This window comes from Entelurus aequoreus, linkage group LG12 (assembly GCF_033978785.1).
Source record: "Entelurus aequoreus isolate RoL-2023_Sb linkage group LG12, RoL_Eaeq_v1.1, whole genome shotgun sequence".
NCBI classification, from domain to species: Eukaryota; Metazoa; Chordata; class Actinopteri; order Syngnathiformes; family Syngnathidae; genus Entelurus; species Entelurus aequoreus.
The window spans coordinates 13,338,438-13,358,215 of record NC_084742.1 but is presented as its reverse complement, the minus strand read 5'-3'; the positions used below and the strand labels follow the sequence as shown (position 1 = coordinate 13,358,215).

General features: G+C 38.9%; 1 protein-coding gene and 1 long non-coding RNA gene across 7 annotated transcripts in view; one reads left to right on the top strand and one right to left on the bottom strand.

Annotated features, from left to right (window-relative positions):
* The window catches only part of mybpc1 (myosin binding protein C1), a 57,191-nt gene that overhangs the window by 30,699 nt on the left and 6,714 nt on the right, over nt 1-19,778 (bottom strand). For 3 of the 6 annotated variants that reach the window (XM_062064791.1, XM_062064788.1, XM_062064789.1), the window contains exons 3-8: nt 13,352-13,393; nt 6,100-6,141; nt 5,631-5,741; nt 4,513-4,661; nt 2,730-2,847; nt 2,369-2,417 (exon numbers count right to left, since the gene is read on the bottom strand). In XM_062064791.1, the coding sequence (XP_061920775.1) occupies nt 2,369-2,417; nt 2,730-2,847; nt 4,513-4,661; nt 5,631-5,741; nt 6,100-6,141; nt 13,352-13,393 (511 nt within the window). Of the gene's footprint in view, nt 1-2,368; nt 2,418-2,729; nt 2,848-4,512; nt 4,662-5,630; nt 5,742-6,099; nt 6,142-8,007; nt 8,092-8,195; nt 8,442-13,351; nt 13,394-19,778 lie in introns of those variants that run through there. The other 3 variants (XM_062064790.1, XM_062064793.1, XM_062064792.1) reach the window with 3 other exon arrangements.
* On the top strand, nt 986-18,246 carry LOC133661535 (uncharacterized). Its single transcript, XR_009827953.1, has 3 exons — nt 986-1,122; nt 18,107-18,155; nt 18,218-18,246. It is a non-coding gene; the product is annotated as an uncharacterized LOC133661535 (long non-coding RNA).

Here is a 19,778-nt window from a genome sequence, read left to right as displayed (position 1 = left end):
TGTTTGATGATACATCTGGTGTCAATTATAGGTCAGTTGCTTTCTGTTTTGCATACAGAATATACTTTTTGAGGCATTCGATCATCCGCAAATGGATTGTTCTGTTTGTCTTGGAAGACCTTTCGCCTCTCGTCTGAGCAAGCTTCATCAGTTCATGCTCACAGACTTTGGGTTGGTCGGACTAGATCTGACGCCCAATTCCGATTTTTTGTTAAGTCCGTTTTTTTTATGTAGTCGTTAACATTGCTAAAAACATGCGACTTCTATGTATGTCTACTAATGTGAACGTAATGCGTCCGTGAGCTGACCCGTTTAAGTAAACAGGGCTCTAATTGTAGTAGGTTTTAGTCGTGGCGCATTTGTGGAAATTTCAAGGAATTTTCTCAACCAAACTTATTGGCGTAGGACCTATGCGTCATAGTCAAGGCAATAGAATTAATTATCTACATGGCCCCCGGGATGATATTTGAGTAGTATTAGAAGCGGCTCGCAGGCCACAGCCACCTGCTACTGTTTTCACATACCAATACTCCATCAGTGCTCGTGCTAGGAATTTTTAAGTCATACAAATGGGCTCCCGCAGTAAATTTTTGGGGTCCCACTTTTTTGTAACCATTTTGAAAAGAAATGATAAATGTAAGCATTATCCTGTTATATCTCACGTTCTATATTGTGTTTTGGAAAAAGGTTGTTATAAACGTTGCTTAATTCATTAAAAAAAAGAATACAAAAGAAAACAAATGTTTATACATATGTAAATGTATTCAGTTATAAACATTCATTCACTTTCTTCTTTCCTTCATGGATCTAAACTTTACTGCTGCCGGTGTCTTTTTCTATATTTTTATTGTAATATTTTCAGAATGTTTGTTCTATTTTTGGCCAAAGTAAGACAAAGAAAACAATCTGAAGTTGTCTTTATTTTTTTAGTTTTAATGCCATGATTTTAATAGTGCGGCCCACGTGTGCACAGGTTTTGCTCCATACGGCCCCCTGAGCTAAAATGAGTTTGACTCCCCTGGCGTAGGAGATCAAGAAAGAGGAGGATTTGGGCTCTCGCAGTTTGTGGACATGAGGAGTGTGAGGGCAAGCAATTGGAGCCAGAAGTGGTGGAACATCAACGTGAGTTCTAAAACAACCTCTTTTCGTCTTTGTTCTGCTCATTTGTTCACTATTTGTTTTTGCGACCTTCTATGTTGGCAAAGAATTGTGAGATGTATTGCTTTTTGATGACGTATACATCTGATGAATGCCTCGTTCAAACTGCACTCACATTGGATACATACGTATCTATTTTATATCCACATACAAATGAGGCCTGGGGCAGATTTCCAAAATTTGGAATTGTGCTGTTCGCACTGATAAAAAAAAAAATCAGATACATGTCAAATATTGGCCAAAAAATTGGAATTGACCTGCAGTGTGAACATAGCGCAGTGTGACTTAAATTGGTCAGACTGGATCAAACAATGAAGCACAATCTGACATAGGCTCCTTTCACATTGCAGGGTTAGATGTACAATTTAGATGTTTTTGGCCAAATCCAATCTTAGTATGTAGTTGTTCACATAACAACAAATGCGATGTCTAATGTGAACGCAATCTGACCTGCATGCAGACATGACGTCATGACATCACGCATGCAAGGGGTTTCTGCAAGTAAATATGGCTGCAATTCTAGAAGGTCTCAGGCCTGTCAATGATTTCAATGATTTTGAGCAATCAAAGTCAACATTTTCTGAACCGAATTATTGCTCATAGAAGATTGAAAAGTGCGAAGTGCAAGCATTTTGGCTCTCGCAGTTTGTTGGACATATGCTTTGATGTCTGCTCCAAAGAGCATGTTGGCGAGCAGTCGGAGACAGGACTGGCGGAGCATTGACATGAGTTCCTAAAACAGTTTTTTTTCCCGGTTTTCTGGTCATTTGTCAACTATTTATTTTGGCGAAGAATTATGACGCTTATTGCTATTTGATGACACATTGGTCGGATGAACACGACTCGATCGTTCGGCTACATATTTCATTTATATCCACAAATGAAAGAGGCCTGGGTCGGATAAAAAAAAAAAATCGTAATTACACTGTTCAAATTGACATGAAAAAATCTGATACAGGTCACATATGGGTAAAAAAAAGTCTGAATTGACCTGCAGTGTAAACAAGGCCTATGAGCATGAATTAATGAAGCTTGCTCAGATGAGAGGCGAAACGTGTTCTATGACAAACTGAACAGTCCAGGTGTAAGCGATTGAATGCCCTGAGAATACAATGATCTGGATGAATGAGAAGATTCATAGACGTACAGAATATTGTATACTATATTTTCTGATGCTCTCTCTCTACTTGATGTGTTATTCTTTCGTTACCTCCTTTTGAAAGCTGATCTGATATCAATACTCTGTGACGGTCCGGCCTCTGGAAGAGAGCAACAAACATTAATTTGCACGGTCTGCGTTTTGGTGTGTCTTTCGGTCGTTGAAGTTTGTTTTCATGAACGAGAAATGAAAAACAACAACAACAAAAAAACGATTGGTTTATAGTAGGGATGTAACTGTATTATCAAAATTCTTGACTGTATCATACAAGAACTTGGAGTACTCCGGTCAGTGTAGTTTTCAAGCTCAAAATGAAGTTCACATTTTTTTTCAATTCCTATACATGAAAAGAATTCAACGACCAATTCATACGCTGACCATTGTGCAAGACAGACTTCCTGTTTTGACAAACCTTTCACTTCCAGGTCGAAGGAGCAGCTGTCAAACTTGTCCTTGTAGGTCACCTCGCATCTGTAATTGCCCGCATAATTGTCTTTGGCCTTGATGATTTGCATCTCAAAAGTGTGCATCTGTGAGGAAGTGTGTTACGTTTCAGTCCTGGCGCCACATTACACCTCAAGGCTTTTTGTGGCCCTAAACATCATGCAGGTTGTGGCCTCAATTTGGTGTTTAATGCCACTATTGTTCGATTTGATTTGCTGCTACAACCGCATACACTGCACAGTAGGGCCTGATCTACTAAGATCCCAAATACCATGCGCTAAAAAGCATGTAAAAACTTTAACATTGCGTATACTATTAGTGGGTGTGTTGCAAGTGATCTACTAAGACTGCGTGAGCAATTGATAACAAGTTCAAAAGTGCTGCCAATCGCACTATTTCAATGAGGATTTTGCGTTTACTACGGACTGTCACCATGGAGACACTCCTATTCTGCACACCCATTGCAGCACATCTGTAGTGTTTGTGTAGTGGAAATTGCAGCACACACTGTAAAAAAAAAAAAGGAAAAAGCTGGCAACCTAGTTGCCAGAATGTTACCCTAAAATTACTGTAAATGGAAAAAAGCTACTGCCCGTTTTTACTGTAAAATATAAAATATATGGTTGTTGTTTTTACAGTGCATTAATGTAAAAAAAAAAAGTACAGTACCACTTTTGTTTTTACGGTAAAATTCATGCAAGTGACCTCCTAGTTTTGTTTTTTTACTGTGAAATCTATTTACTTTGTTTACAGTGGATAAATATAATTTGTACCAACTTTTCTGGGCTATATTGGAGTGCGATGTAGACAACAGAACCTATTGTTAACACGCCAAAGGTGCACTCTGAAAAGCGCCGGGATGTTGTAATAGTGTGTCTGGAATGAAATGCCATCCATCCATTCATCCATCTTTTTCCACTTATCGGAAGTCAGGTCGCGGGGGCAGCAGCCTAAGCAGAGAAGCCCAGACTTCCCTCTCCCCAGCTAGAATCAAATGCATGCTATATTTTTTTTTCTTTCCAGAGCGATATACCATAGGAGGTTTCTCCTCTGGTATATTGTTAATACACTGTATCTCATATGAAAAAAATAAACGCTGTTACAAAAAGGGCAGCAGACACCACAACGAACCAATTTAGTTTGTTTTAATAGGAATAGACAATATATCTAATATTTTTTATTTTTGAATATCTTTACACGCACACGGACGGAGGATTCTCTCTCCATTGTAACACGTAACTGCGCCAATTTGAATGTACATTCATAACGTGTTAAATATTTTGGTTTTAGTCTTGATAAATCATATTGTGACTGCTAAATTATGATATTTGCGTCTCCTCCTCCCAGTATTGTGGGTATTCTGATAATTCGTATATATTTTCCATACAAATTAAGACATACTCTCTATTTTGATCATTTTTAAGTCACACAATTCTCAGTGCACAAGCTTAGTAGCTTGCTTGCACTGTCAGTTTTGCATGTGTTTTAGTAAATGCAAACCTTTAGTAGATCAGGCCATAGTGTTTATAGAACTGTTTTTATTTGACGGTTGTTACTCTTGAGCATAGGCGCCGATCTACATTTCTGCCAGTGGGTGCTCGGACGGGCGGTAAATCTGACGCTACTTTTCTGAGCATGCGCGGTTTTTGCTTGGTGGTGAGAAATAATTTGCCATCAATCCCACGTGGGTGCTCGGGCCCCGAAGCACCTACGGGATTGGCGCCTATGCTCTTGAGGATGAGTCTTGGTACCTTGGTGATGCGGTCAAAGGTCTCTTTGAGTTGCAAGTGCTTCCCCGTCTTGCTGGCCAGGTCCATCCATTTCCCCTTAAACCACTTGATAGTGGGTTTGCGGAGAAGATCTTTGGCCTCCACCTTGGCAACAAAAGTGATGTCCCCACCTTTGTCGCAGAGCAGAAACAACTTTCTTAATACAGACTGCCTTAGCACATTGTTTGGTATTAATTGGGGGGGTGTCCTGATTATCTGATATCAGATCTGATCGGATTATATCGACCTACATCTAAAACGTCCGAGATAAGAACTCCGATACAAGCAGTGTGCCTTGCTGCCGCTAACGTGTCTTCTCGCGAGCTTAACAGACAGATAACAGGTTGTGTCATTTGAGAGCCTTTACTTCAAAACACTGTTAAATTGAACACACAAATAGAAAGTAAGTCAATGTAACTTACATAAGATACAAAATATCTTCACTGTGACATTCAAAAATAGAAGAAATGCTTTAAAACAAATGCTATACACGTTAGCATTAAAAATTGTACATTGCAATTTCAACACCTTCAAATTTGTTAATGAAAACTACAACTAAGATGCACGTTACAATCAAACAGATGATGCATGATAAGTACCATACCTACAGTATAAACACTTTGTAGGACTCTACTGGCATATTCAACTTAATGGCAAAGACTACTTCCCGAGTACAGCTGCACACCTTGGACAGACTGAAATGAATGAGACTCAGAAGTGTAAGAAAACCAGACATAACAACTAAGTAGTATACTCTCCATTTTAGTTTTAATGTTCCTGGGGGAACTCTCCTGAAGGAATCAATAAAGTACTCTCTATCTATCTATCTATTTGAGACTCCTCTCAAGCACTTCTATCGAGCACACAACATCATCTTTTTCTAACGTTCCACTCTGTCGTGCTGATCGATATCCGTATCGGCCAATAGTCAAGGCTGCAATATCGGTATCGTAAGTGAAAAGGTTGTATCAGGACACCCTTAGTGTTCCCAGAATTCCTTGCGATACGTTGGTTAGAGTGTGAGTTGACAACTAGCCAGTGTTTGTTCTTGAAGAACCCTCGGCTGGTCTGCATGGTTCTACTGAGGTCTCTTTGCTTACCGACGACCACTGTGCCACTTTTGGGCATCTCCATGAGCAGGGTGGATTGCGGCGGGTTGTCAATGGGCTTGTCCAGTTCCTCAGGGGCCTGGGACTCTCCCAAAGACCACACTGGTTGTCAAGGAAAAACACATATATGAAACAGTGCAATGCTAGACTTTTTTTTTGTAAAGGGCGTGGAAAAAAGACACGATGGTTTGGGCTAAACAACATCACGAACACCCTCCTTTTGTACTGTTTAGTCTAGCCACATGAAGACACACACCTGGACACATTTGCTCACTTTTATCAGCAGCAGTTGAAGCTCTTTGCAACATTGAAAGCATGAGGAAACAAAAAGGGGTAAAAACTTACTTTACGTGATGTCCAACAGGGATAAAGGAAGATATGTGTTCCTCTTTACATGACTGATATACACCCTACGTATTCCAAAAAAATACTCTAGGCGCTGTTTCTCCCGCTCAATTACCTGAGTCTTTCCTCTCGAAGGCTGTAATGGAGACGCTATCATCTAAATAAAGACAAAGAAAGATTTACAGCATATTGGCGAGAATAGTACTGTAAAGTCCGCTGGAGCAAGCACACGCCAACGCAAACGAAGACAAGCGATTAGTTTTTAGAGAGTTTGAAAAGTGGACAGTATCTGCACCTCGAGGGAAAACTGCACTGTGTTGGGAATTTTACCCACAATCCTTATGTGAGACGATTATACACACTGCAAAATAGAGGTAGGATAAAAAGACTGGATTTTAGGAAAAAAATGCAAAAAAGGAGTGATATTATCTGTCCATGCAGTTAGTCAATTTTACTTGATAAGACTTCATAAATTAAGTTGTGTATATCTAGAAATTGACTTTTAAGCTAGAAATAGGTTTTTTATTTGGAAAACAAGCATTATCCAACATGAAGTTCTTAAAAAGATCAATTAGAATAATACATAATGTTGGGTATAGAGAACTTACAAACCCTTTATTTATTGAATCATCCATCCATCCATTTTCTACCGCTTGTCCCTTTTGGGGTCGCGGGGGGTGCTGGAGCCTATCTCAGCTGCATTCGGGCAGAAGGCGGGGTACACCCTGGACAAGTCGCCACCTCATCACAGGGCCAACACAGATAGACAGACAACATTCACACTCACATTCACACACTAGGGCCAATTTAGTGTTGCCAATCAACCTATCCCCAGGACCCCAGGTGCATGTTTTTGGAGGTGGGAGGAAGCCGCAGTACCCGGAGGGAACCCACGCAGTCACAGGGAGAACATGCACAATTATTGAAATTCAACAATTTGGTGCATTTGCAAACAGCTAAAATTATGTACAAAGCAATGTACAACAATTATTCTCAACAAAATTAGAAGAAATATAACCTTAGAGGAAAATCTAATTTAAAACATTTGTATGATTGTACAACACTTAAAACCTTTAGTATATCAGTATGTGGAATTAAATTATGGAATTAATTAACCAAATAAATTAAACAAAGCACCAATATGCTAGTTTAAGAGACTGTTCAAATTACAAGTGTTCACAAAGTACACAGAACAATTATTTATTGAGACAAAGATTATTTATGTATTTAATATTTGTTTGCTTACTATGGTATATTATTTATTTGTTCACTGTTCTGTTACAGAGAACAGGGAAGCTGGATAACATTGCTATGGTATGAAAAGGGGTAGGATTAAATAAGCTCTGCTTCTTCCTACTCCTTTTCGGATGTGCTGTAATGAAACAACTGGAAATGTGTGATGCATTACATTGTATCGTATGCATTTTCCAAATAAACTGAAACTGAACTAAATTAAGCTTCCTCGGGATGTTGCAAATTTTTCCAGATTTTTTTATGTGGGGAAAACCAAAATATCTTACTTGAATAGTTATTTTTTCAATTGTAAATTTTTTAAAAACCAGAATAGACAAATTATATTAATTATATTATATTATAATAATTATATTATATTGATAGACAATTATTCATGCTCAAATTATTATTATGATGACCTAAAATAAGTAATTATTTTCAAAACTAGGGTAATGTCTATAAATAAAAATTTAAATCTTGGCAAGTGGCAAATAATTTGCAGTGCACGTCTTTCAGAAAGCGGCATGGCACAGCTGGATATGACATAGAGTAAATATCCCTTTCAAAAAGAATCTCCTGTCGGCGTTTAACACAAATTTGAGTACACACATTCAAGTGTTTTCCCAAGTTTACACAACAATCGCCAGCTAAGCTAGCTGTTACAAGTCACTCAGAAAGCAAACATAGCGTTAGCATTTCCTAGTAAGTTTTCTTTGCCAGGAGAATATAAACTGTGTGTGTGTAGACTTGAAGATAAATGTATTGTAGAATAACTTGTAACTTAGCTTACCACATTTTCCAAGTAGCTTGCCCAACAATGCTAGCGAGTACCCAGCTACGAGCTAGCTTGAGCTGCTAATAACACTGGTTCCAACCCACCATAAAACAAAGAAGAAGAAGTTTGAGCTGCTTCTGCTTCTGCTGCATTGCCTTTGAGTTAGGAAAATGTAATGCTTGGTTATAAATCATGCATCTCACCTGTAGGTCGTGGCACCAAGTCGGGAATTTGGTCAACTTTTAAATTCCACATAATACCAACTCGATACATTATAAGTTAAAAGTACCAACGATTGTCACACACACACTAGGTGTGGCGAAATTATTCTCTGCATTTGACCCATCACCCTTGTTCACCCCCTGGGAGGTGAGGGGAGCAGTGGGCAGCAGCGGTGGCCGCGCCCGGGAATCATTTTTGGTGATTTAACCCCCAATTCCAACCCTTGATGCTGAGTGCCAAGCAGGGAAGTAATGGGTCCCATTTTTATAGTCTTTGGTATGACTCGGCCGGGGTTTGGACTCACAACCTACCGTTCTCAGGGCGGACACTCTAACCACTAGGCCACTGAGTAGGTTTTTGGCTCTCAACAAATGGCATGCAGCGTAAGACCATTGCAACATCGCAAGGAAGCATTTTTTTATTTTTTATCCGAGGAGCGAGGATTATTTTGAATTTAGCAGCTTAAAGAGAGAGTGCAAGTGCTGAAATATACAACCGTCCCATCAGTCGGCAACCCAGTGACGTTGTAAGTCACTATTTTATGTTCCTTTTTGAAATGTTTCGCAATATGCTACATGATAACGCCCCGGGGCTCTCGTGAACGGAAAGTCCTCTCTATGTTGTTGTGGACATTCTAGGGTGACCATTTCCATGACACCAAAAAGGAGGACATTATGCGGCATATCAATAAATTACTAGAGTGTACATAGGACTATGGTATACTCTGATTTATAGTACAATTTTGAGTGGTTTAAAGATGATGTTTGTGTGGCTGAATAGGAAAAAATATTAAGGTCAAGTGTTTGTTAACAGTATTTGTATTTATTCAATACATTGTGGTGTTCAAAAAGTGACCACTGAGATGAATCTTTTCAAGTGCAGAGTGCCACAAAGCATAACATGTGTGGACTTAAATGTAAACAACAATTAACAGGTAACATATATAATTTAAAAAAAAAGCTTTTTAAAAAAGCCTGAATAACTTTTTATACAAACAACCAGAGGTGTGGACTCGAGTCACATGACTTGGACTCGAGTCAGACTCGAGTCATGAATTTGATGACTTTAGACTCGACTTGACAAAATGTAAAGAGACTTGCAACTCGACTTAGACTTTAACATCAATGACTTGTGACTTCACTTGGACTTGAGCCTTTTGACTTGACATGACTTGCTACTTTCCCCAAAACCTAAAGCTTAAAAAGTTATTTTGGAGCGCTCCGTAGCTTTCATTTTGTACGTGTCTGTCTATCAGCGTGTGTGCTGCGTGTCAGCGTGTGTGCTCGCAGTACAACAGCCAATCAAATTAGATCTACATTGTTTTCATCACACAGCATTCAGCCAATCAAATTGCAGGACAACCAATGAACAAGAGTTGTCAAACAACGCGCCAGTGAGAGAGATTTATACCAAAGTTGGTTTCGTTCGGGTATAAAAACTACGACTTGGTCAACAAAAAAGGAATGCAAATCACGCAGTTCGAATATTACAGACGGAGACGCAACAACTTCCAACTTCGTTCGACATTTGAAGTTGCACAAAGAAGGGTAAGTTTTGAATGTAAGATCACGTTTATTGGCTAAGTAACGTGACTTTTATTTGCTGTGTAGTTAAATCAGTGAGGCTGTAAACTCACTGCTAACGTCATAACCATAGACATCTTATAAGTAGACGCAGCATCGAGCGCTACTGCTTACTGGCGCAGACGAGACGCGGGGCCGCCATCTTGGAGTGGTGATCCGCTCCACTCAGTGCAATTCATTTGGCAGGAGCAATGAACTGTCAGCGCATTTAATTCATTTTACCTCACTGAATACCATTCATTTTCACACGCTTTTTTGTCATACGTGTAGCTATGATAACGGACACATATTTTATTATTCATAGTTTGCTTAACAGTAATATAATATTCTTATATGCTATAAGTGACCAGACGTCCGAGATCAAAACCGGGAATATAAGCCCAGAGAAGGGGGGAAAAAAAGGTCAGCTATTTTTTAAGTTGAAGAAACAATATAATTACGTTATATATACATGCGTATATCCTACATAAACAATGTATGAATACATTAGATATCTATATATCTTATAGACCGGTATCTCTGTTGCTGCAGCAGCAGAGAGTTTATTCTGTCTTGACACTTTGTATTGATACTTTGTATTACATTCTTCCCTTAAATTATCATGTTTACAGTGATTGTTATATATGTATTTTTTATGTATGTCACTTTGGAAAAAGCGTCTGCCAAATACTTAAACATATATAAACACATGAAAGTCTTTATATCAGCTAAAACCACCAATCTGTTTCACTGGATTCAGAATAAAACCAAATGCTGTCTTACCCAACAATGTTAGTATTTGAATATTGTTACTTGAAGACGTATTCCTGGTTACAATTATACTGTTAAGAAAGTATTGTCTTATATTTTGCCTAAAATGAGAATGCATCATAATCAGTGGCGGCTGGTGAATTTTGTTTTAGGTGGGTCTGAAAGTTTGTAAAGCAAATCCCTGTAGGGGCGTCATCCTCCCCCAGAAGATTTATTTGTGATTTTCACATACAAATATTGAAGATCTTTGCTCCTTCTCAACTATGTGGTAATGTTATTTTCATAAAATACAACCAATAGTACATTAATGTTAAATCTTACTTGTGAAAAGTAATCCCCCGATTCCTATTTTCAACAGTCCGCTCATTTGAGCAGAAAAACGCTGAACACCAGCCCGGCATCTTTGTTTTCTACCTGTCAACTGTCAGTTTAGGCTGCTCGCCGGCTCCTCATCACCACTTCAAGATGCAATATGCTCGCGTCACAGCAACCAATACTGCGTCTACTTATAAGATGTCTATGGTTATAACATCATTTCAAACACAGCAATCTGTTGCGTCCACTGCAGTTTGCTACCTTATTCATACTTTTTATCAAGTGATTTTTTTAAGCAGGGTTGCATGAGGTACCTACACTTAACGTTACGTTAGTCAATGTATCACACACAGTAACATAACGTTAGACGGCGGTCAGCAGCACCGTGTATTTTAGCCACCTACAAAAAGACAAACATAGTCAAATAAAGGTCAGTTAAAATGTTTACTGTATTAAGAATATGTGTACATATTGCATAGGGCCCTGACATCTAAAAAGTAAAACTCTGTTCATTGTTATGTTTGTGTATTTGTTATGTTTTTCATATGTACGCACACATAAACACACGTACAATATGAGATGAGATCAATGAGATAAGGTAAGAACAGAATACAAACTGCTGTGGAACTAGTTACAATGCAATATGCCATGGAAATACAATGTTAACACTTTTGTACAAATAAGTACAGTTGCACTTGTTTTTGCAAATGTGTTTATTCTGTAAAGGAATGAGTTAAATGTTTAAAATTGTTTAAACTATTAAAATGACTGGTTAATAGTGCTATTATGAATTGCAATGTCAGTACTATTTTTTTCCCTGCTATTTCAAATGCACTTGTTTTAATAAATAAATACAGCGGTTTAAAAGCATACACAATCCGTGTAAAAATATTAGTCTGTGGTTAAAAGGACTTGAAAGGACTCGAAACTCAAAATGCAGGACTTGTGACTTGACTTGAGACTTTCCAGTCTTGACTTTGGACTTGACTCGGGACTTGCCTGTCTTGACTCGGGACTTGACTCGAGACTTGAGGGCAAAGACTTGAGACTTACTTGTGACTTGCAAAGCAATGACTTGGTCCCACCTCTGCAAACAACTAAGGAGATTGTAACAAACAAAGTGAAATACCTTACCACAATGGGAAAACACTTGTTTGTTCCTTTATTTGAGGCGTCGGTTGCCACAGAAAAGGGTAGGTTGTTTTCTTTTATGTAGTCGGTATGTTCCTGTACCGAATAGTGAGCGATGACGTTCTCGCACAATGCCTTGGCTTTTGTTCGGCCACAGGCCATCCCTTTAGCTGTGGGCGAGTCACTGAAAATCTCCCGGTCCACTTTCATGCCGCAGTCTAAACTTCTGTAGGACTGGTGATGCTTTACAGCATGGTACACCTTGCACAGCTCCGCGGCGGTTATCTTGTCATCCAGGGGCGACGAAACTTCACGAAAAAATGTCCTCATTGAAGAGGTACCTGCCGCACGTTTATTACTTTTATGTTTATCCGTACCAGCATGCCGTTCAATTGCAGCTTTCCCCTGACTACTTACGTCGACATCACATCGACAAAAAGTGTGCAGAAGCCATGGAATGAGTCTCGACTGCTTTTCGTTATAAATTTGTGCTCTTTTATCCATTCAGAATTAAACCTCGTTCTTTGGCGTGATGCTAACTTTCTGTCAATGTCATGCCGCAGCAGCACATGGACCCTTGTATACCTTTTTAACCAATGATAAGCAGATTTGTATCCGACACCGCTCTTAGCCAATCATTTGATATGTTACTGCGTTGGGGGGCATTTTTTTACGGTCTATGATTGGCTATTGCGCTGCAGCCCAGCAAAGATGAAAAAACCCCGCTCTTCAAGCCTAGTGCCTCAAAAAGGAGGACAAATACGTGTCCGGCTTGATGCTGCGCAAGACGCCGGACAGGGCATTAAAATCCGGACTGTCCGGCCTAAATCCGGACACCTGGTCACCCTAGGACATTCCTGGAAATCACTTTTTAGTAATGTTCAAAATGACCAAAATATTACATTACATTACATGCATACTTTGATAAACCTTATATAAAACGTTATTAGAGGGCTTTATAGGCAGACCAGAGCAACACCCGGTTACCTGCATTGTTAGCTGTTCTTGCTAGCAGTGTTTTTACTATTTAGAATGCACAGAAAAGGGGAAAGACGCGTATGTTCTTGCCTCACATAGGGATTGTGGCGGATGAGCAAAATTCCCCCAAAAAGTGCAGTTACCCTTTGAAGGAAAATACTAGAAGGGAAAGTAGAAAGTTAAGGAGTGTATATTAATTGTTAGCAAGGGCACTTGTCTCTGTTGTAAGGCTCAGTAACAAAGGTTTTCCAAACACATCAAAACATATCTGTCAACATGTTTCCTATATGCTCAAATTTAGATTTAGTGATTTAGGGAAGACGACCGCTTTGGTCAGAGGTAGAAAAACGCTGGTATAGGATTTGACAGAAGTGTCTTACTAGGCAGCTCAACTGACAGTTTCTTGAGTGAACTGGCATCCTCTGTGAAGAAAGCACAGTCATCATGGAAAATGATCAGGGTAGAACTCGTGGAACTTCGGGATAGAAGGTGGTTTCAACTTACTCCTGAGGCCCGGCAGCGACAAAGTTGATGTAAATATTAGGGATGCGCCGATCAGTATCGGAAGGTTTTTGAGAAAAAGTACATGACTGGCCAGTATCGATTCATTCCTTTCAAAGTGATAACAAAAGCGGATCTTCGCTGACTGATATTTGTTTTCTTTTTGGCAGCTAGCCAGCCCATACTGACTGGTACACACAAGCTATGAAAATATATCAGTAGAAAAAAATGCATTTAGTTTAGATAATAATGAGTCATATAATATGCGATCCATTATTTAAATTTGTTTTAACTATTAAATTAACCTAAAATCTGACTTATTTTATCCTTGTGGAAAATATTGGACACAGTGTGTTGTCAAGTTATGAGATGCGATGCAAGTGTAAGCCACTGTGACACTAATGTTCATTTTTCAAATGTTTTTATTTTGTTTTTTATAAATGGCTGTGATGATAATGTAAATGAGGGATTTCTAATCACTGCTCTGTTGGAATTCTTATTCATATTGATACTGTTGTTGATATTATTCATTTTTGTTTGACTACTTTTGGATTGTTTTGTGTCATGTTTGTGTGTCCTCTCAGTTGCTCTGTTGAATGTTGCTACGCTGGGTTTGGTTTTACAATTGAAATTGTATTATTATTGTTTTGTTGTGTTTTATTTTGTTGGATTGATTAATATAAAAAAGAAAAAGAAAAAAGGCAGCTATCATCTTACTGTATCTCCATATACGTATGAAGACGCTCCCTTAAATATATACAGTAGTCCTTCATTGCGGCTTAATAAACTGCATTTCTTACAAGTATTACTATCATTGGAGGACTAGGCTAAACATGATACACACCGAGAAAGAACAAGCAGGAAGAAGGCATACTAATCGCTGAACTAGCTCAAGTTAAAGTTAAAGTACCAATGATTGTCACACACATACTAGGTGTGGTGAGATTATCCTCTGCATTTGACCCATCACCCTCACCCCCTGGGAGGTGAGGGGAGCAGTGAGCAGCAGCGGTGGCCGCGCCCGGGAATCCTTTTTGGTGATTTAACCAGTTAGCTGCTAAGACAGCTTGAAGAAACACAATAAATACAGTACTAGTACAAGTACTAGGGCTGCACAATTTTGAGAAAACACCTAGTTGCGATTTTTCATTCAGCCTAAAAGACCTATTTAAAAATGGATTTTTATTAATATATAAATATATATATTTATTTATTTTTAGTAAGAATACATTTTTACAAAGGTGTTTTTTAGGCCATATCTATGCAACCAGAAGGAGCTTTTCTAACATTTATTATACTAAATAATACATTGCGAGAATTGTGTTGAATTGACAATTGATTCTGAATCGAATCGTCACCGTAGGTATCGTAATCAGATCGAATCGTTAGGTGCCCAAAGAGTCACACCCCGAGTTGATACATGTGGTTGGTATCGGCCAATATCACTCATGGATGATTAGTGTCGGTATTAGCAACATCCCTAGTAATTATCATTTTCTTTGATTTGTTATTATTCGGTTGTAACAGTATCTAGTATTGCAATTCAAATCCAAGTAAGTGAATGTTGTATTGTCAAATATCTAGTTAAGTTGACTTAATATCAGCCAAGAAGCATCCATGATATGTACCGTGGAATACATACATGTGGAATATCGACGTCAGTGCCTTTATTTGTGAAATCAAAGCAGATGCGTGGGGTGTCACACTCTCACACTCACTGTTACTACTGCATGTATGTCCATCTTTGACATACACTATATCCCATTGGGACTGTCAAGTAGAAAAACAGAAGCCATGCTCGCTTTATATTGCACTTAAAGGCCCAAGATTTGTATACCTAGCTTCTCCGTTGAGAAACTTCTATAGTTGCAGCTCGGAGCCCAAAGAGTTTCTCCTTAATGTGGGGAGTGGCAAGGAGATGTCTTGTGTACCAACCTGCAGGGGATGTACTAGTGGCTGCAACAACGTCATCATCTGCAACAAGGGCTTCACTGTCAAAATGAACCCACCTATCAGAACGGTGCAAGACGTGTCGTGTCGGACCGCCTTGGGGCCGATGTGTGAATGCGTGAAAGCCCAACGGATCTTTAGAGCTCATTCTTGCAAGCAATTCTCAAGCGAGCCGCCATGGCGCGTGGTCAATTAAAGCTTGTTGTGACACACACACGTGCACATAAACATGGACGCTAGGAAACTGGAATGCCGAATGATCTCGGCGACTCACCTGGTTTCGAAAGAGCACTCATGCCTGTCTCGTAGGGGTGGAACGGTTCACAAAATCCACGGTTCAGATCTTATTACGGTTTCATGACACGGTTTTCGCTCCGGTTTAGTGTACATTGTGCATTTTAACACAGCAGAATACCATACATGCCCCCATCCAGCACTACCGTTAATCAGCTGTAAGGACGGGTACAAAAACTGGTACTTTTTTTGGCACCGATTAAACCCCACTGGTCCAACTCGGCACTGATTCACATAAAATCCAACGATACCATGTTACGGTACCTGGGTTGCGCATGATGTCACGCCCGTTTCCAACTCCGCTCTTCGCACATTGGCTCTTGGCGATCACTCTAGCAGCGCTGAGAGCGGAATCAGCCAAACTACCTCTAATGTTGCAATGTTCAATGCCAACAAAGAAATTAAGTAAAGTAGGTAAAGTAAGGCTCCACTTTTCCAAAAATGCGCTAGCTTGATGCTAGTATACAATGGCTTTGCTGTTGACACGCTACTGATTAGCAATAGCGATTTTACATGGCTATTTCAATACCTCCAGCTACAATGCACAGTACAATCAAACAGCTGGTGCATAATAAATACAATACTTGCAGTATTAACACTTTTTAAGGCGCAACAAAAACCAAAAACACGCACCATAAACTTTATGCTACTGCCATCTAACGTCCTGCACTTGCTACTGTAATTGCAACTTAAAGTGATGCTTGCAAATGATACTCAGAAATATGATAATAAATACATAAAAACTGGACAGCAGTTATCATAATCAGCTTAGTTTTTAAATGTTGCAATAAATAATATCAAAAACAATTCATATTTATTCACAAAATTATTGAAAATTGGTATTGTTGCATTCTCAGCTACCAAGAATTGGTCCTGTATGTGAATGGTACCCATCCTAATCCTAACCCTAATCAGTTGTAGTTCTTGAAATAATATATTGTAAGCTTAAACTTAACAATGGCTCCTAAAGCTCTAGTGTCAAAGTGGAGAGGGGAATGGGGATGTGTAACAGGACCCCGGGGCTTTTTCCTGTTGCAATATATGAAGGGACAACTGTATTTTCAATCAAAATATAATAATGCAACATAATAATGTACCATTAAATGCTTTACAATGGTTTACATGCTTTACAAGTAAAAGTAAGCACACAGACAGTTACTGTGCCAACAAACTACAATATAAGAAGCTGTCTAGTATGGCTGCAGCTATCAACTATTTTAGTAATCGAATACTCTATTGATTTGTTTGTTCGAGTAATCGGATAAAACACACTTTATAGCCTCAATGTGTGTTTTAGGGAACAAAAAAAACTGTTCTACTTGCCACAACCTTCACCTTATATTTACCTTATTTAACATCCTCTTTACCATCCATTTACCTTTTGTTTATCTTCTTTTAGCGTCTAGTTACCTTATTTTAGCTTCTATTTACCTCTTTTTACCTTTTGTTTACCTTATTTAACCTTCCATTTACCTTTGATTTACCCTTCACCTTCTTTTACATTTTTTAGCTTCTATTTAACTTGTTTTACCTTTTTTATACCTACTAATTTCATTATTTTACTTTCTGTTGACCTTCTATGTATCCTTTTTACTTTATTTTACCTTTAATTTACATTTTACCTTCTATTGACCTTTTTTTACTTTCTTTTTACCCTTTACCTTCTTTTACCATCTATTTAACTTTGGTTTACCTTTGTTTACCTTTTATTTACCTCTTTTTTTAATCTTCCTTTGCCTTCTATTGACCTTTTAACTTTTCACCTTTACTTTCTATGTACCTTCTTTTACTTTCAATTGACCCTTTATCTTCTTTTACCTCCATGTTCTTGTTTTTACATTCTTTTATGCAGTTCGGATTTTATCAGTTTTTATAACCTTTTATTTACTTAATACTTTTATTTATGACTCATTGAACGATTAATCGAAGCAACGGAATATAAATTGAATCTTTTTTCTAATCAATTTAATCGATTAATCGTTACAGCCCTACCGTCAAGCTATCATTGACTTAGCAATGAAGATGTTCAAGATGCTACAATCGTTGGCATTGGTGGTCATGTCAACAACAACAGCTAGCATTAGCATTAGCACAAGCTCAGTGTGCTTTCTCTCCACTTTTGGACAAAAAAGTAATATTATTTTCGCATTTAATGGTAGATTCCCTCCGCCATTCCAAAATCCATGCACGTGTTCCCAACCGTTTTGTTTTTCATAAACCGTTCCATCCCAGTATCTAATTAGACTTGATTTTATTAGTCTGTAAAATAACATTTGCTCCCGCCAAAAGCAACACGAGTAGGCAAAGATATACCAGTCTTGGTTTAAGTGTACTTTTTAGAAGTGTGTGCCTATATTGTTCCTGTGTAACATGTCTAAATGCCTTTGCAGTGCCGCAGACAGAAGACAGAGCCAGTGACAAGCAGCAAATGTCAGCGAGGTAAGAACTGTTTGCAATCACACTAAAGAAGCGGCAGACCTCTCAAAGTGAATTTATCTTAGAAAAAAAGAAGAAGAAAGTGACGGTACCCTCAGAAGCAACAGGTGACGTGAGTGTGATGTGCACGTGACAGTGGAAGGGAATACCGTCACAGTTACCCACCTGGGGGCGGAGAGACCTCCAGGGAAATGTCAGGTAGGGGCGAGGCGCCGCTACTGTCTGAGCTTAATGTGACAAATACAGCGAGCGGCGGGTGGATTTGGATGAGCGCAAAGCTTTCAAAGCACACGTGGTGCCTCTCGCACTCAAACAACACAGACAATAACACACAACTGGGCACACTTGCTGACAGGTGAACACACAAATTACACCCATGTTTTTGTACACAGCATTCTCACACCAGTAGCACACATTTGATTTTCTAAATCATCTGAAATAAATACATGTAAACTAGGAAAGTAAGTGTTTATATACTACATCACCCAGAAGGCTTAGCGCCGTAGACAGGAACAGGAAGTATGTCTGAGATATGCGACAGGATGACAATTGTGCCGTTTGAGCAATAACGAGTTGATATATTGTTACATGTTGTTCCTGCTTTGTCTACACCAGGCCTGGGCAATTAGTTTGACTCGAGGGGGCCAAATTTTGAGAAAAAAATGTGTCTGGGGGCCGGCACATCTATTTTTAGGAACACTAATCCAAAACCTCACAATAATGTCTGATTAAATGCTAAAAACGTTATGACAGACCGCCTTAAAAAACAGAATGGAATTACATTTATTTTACTGAATGCGACACCCAGAATGTACATGAAAAAATAAAGACTTTGGGATTTACAATATTAACTATGAACGAAAAACACTGAATATTGACTACATACGAACGTCATACCCCCTCTCGATCGACATATTTTACAATCAAGCGAAACGTAACAAAAATGCAACAAACAATATGAACGCGAAGGGTAAAAAAAAAAAACCACCTACAATCTGATGTATCTGATATATCACTAAGCTTTAGAACTTTGTTGTAAAAGTCAGCATTTCAGGCTGGCCGCTCTGGAATCACTCTGTGGAAACGCTCCCCACCCACACAGCTTGGTGCCTCGTCTGAGCTGCTGTGACGTAGATTACCATAGTAACTAGCAGAGGTGTGGACTCGAGTCACATGACTTGGACTCGAGTCAGACTCGAGTCATGAATTTGATGACTTTAGACTCGACTTGACAAAATGTAAAGAGACTTGCAACTCGACTTAGACTTTAACATCAATGACTTGTGACTTCACTTGGACTTGAGCCTTTTGACTTGACATGACTTGCTACTTTCCCCAAAACCCAAAGATTAAAAAGTTATTTGGGAGCGCTCCGTATCTTTCATTTTGTACGTGTCTGTCTGTCTATCAGCGTGTGTGCTGCTTGTCAGCTGGTGCGCTGTCAGTACAACAGCCAATCAAATTAGTTATACGTTGTTTTCATCACACAGCTCTCATCCAATCAAATTGCAGGACAACCACCGAACAAGAGTTGTCAAACAATGCGGCAGAGAGAAACAATTATGCCAAAGTTGGTTTCGTTCGGGTATAAAAACTACGACTTGGTCAACAAAAAACGAATTGCGT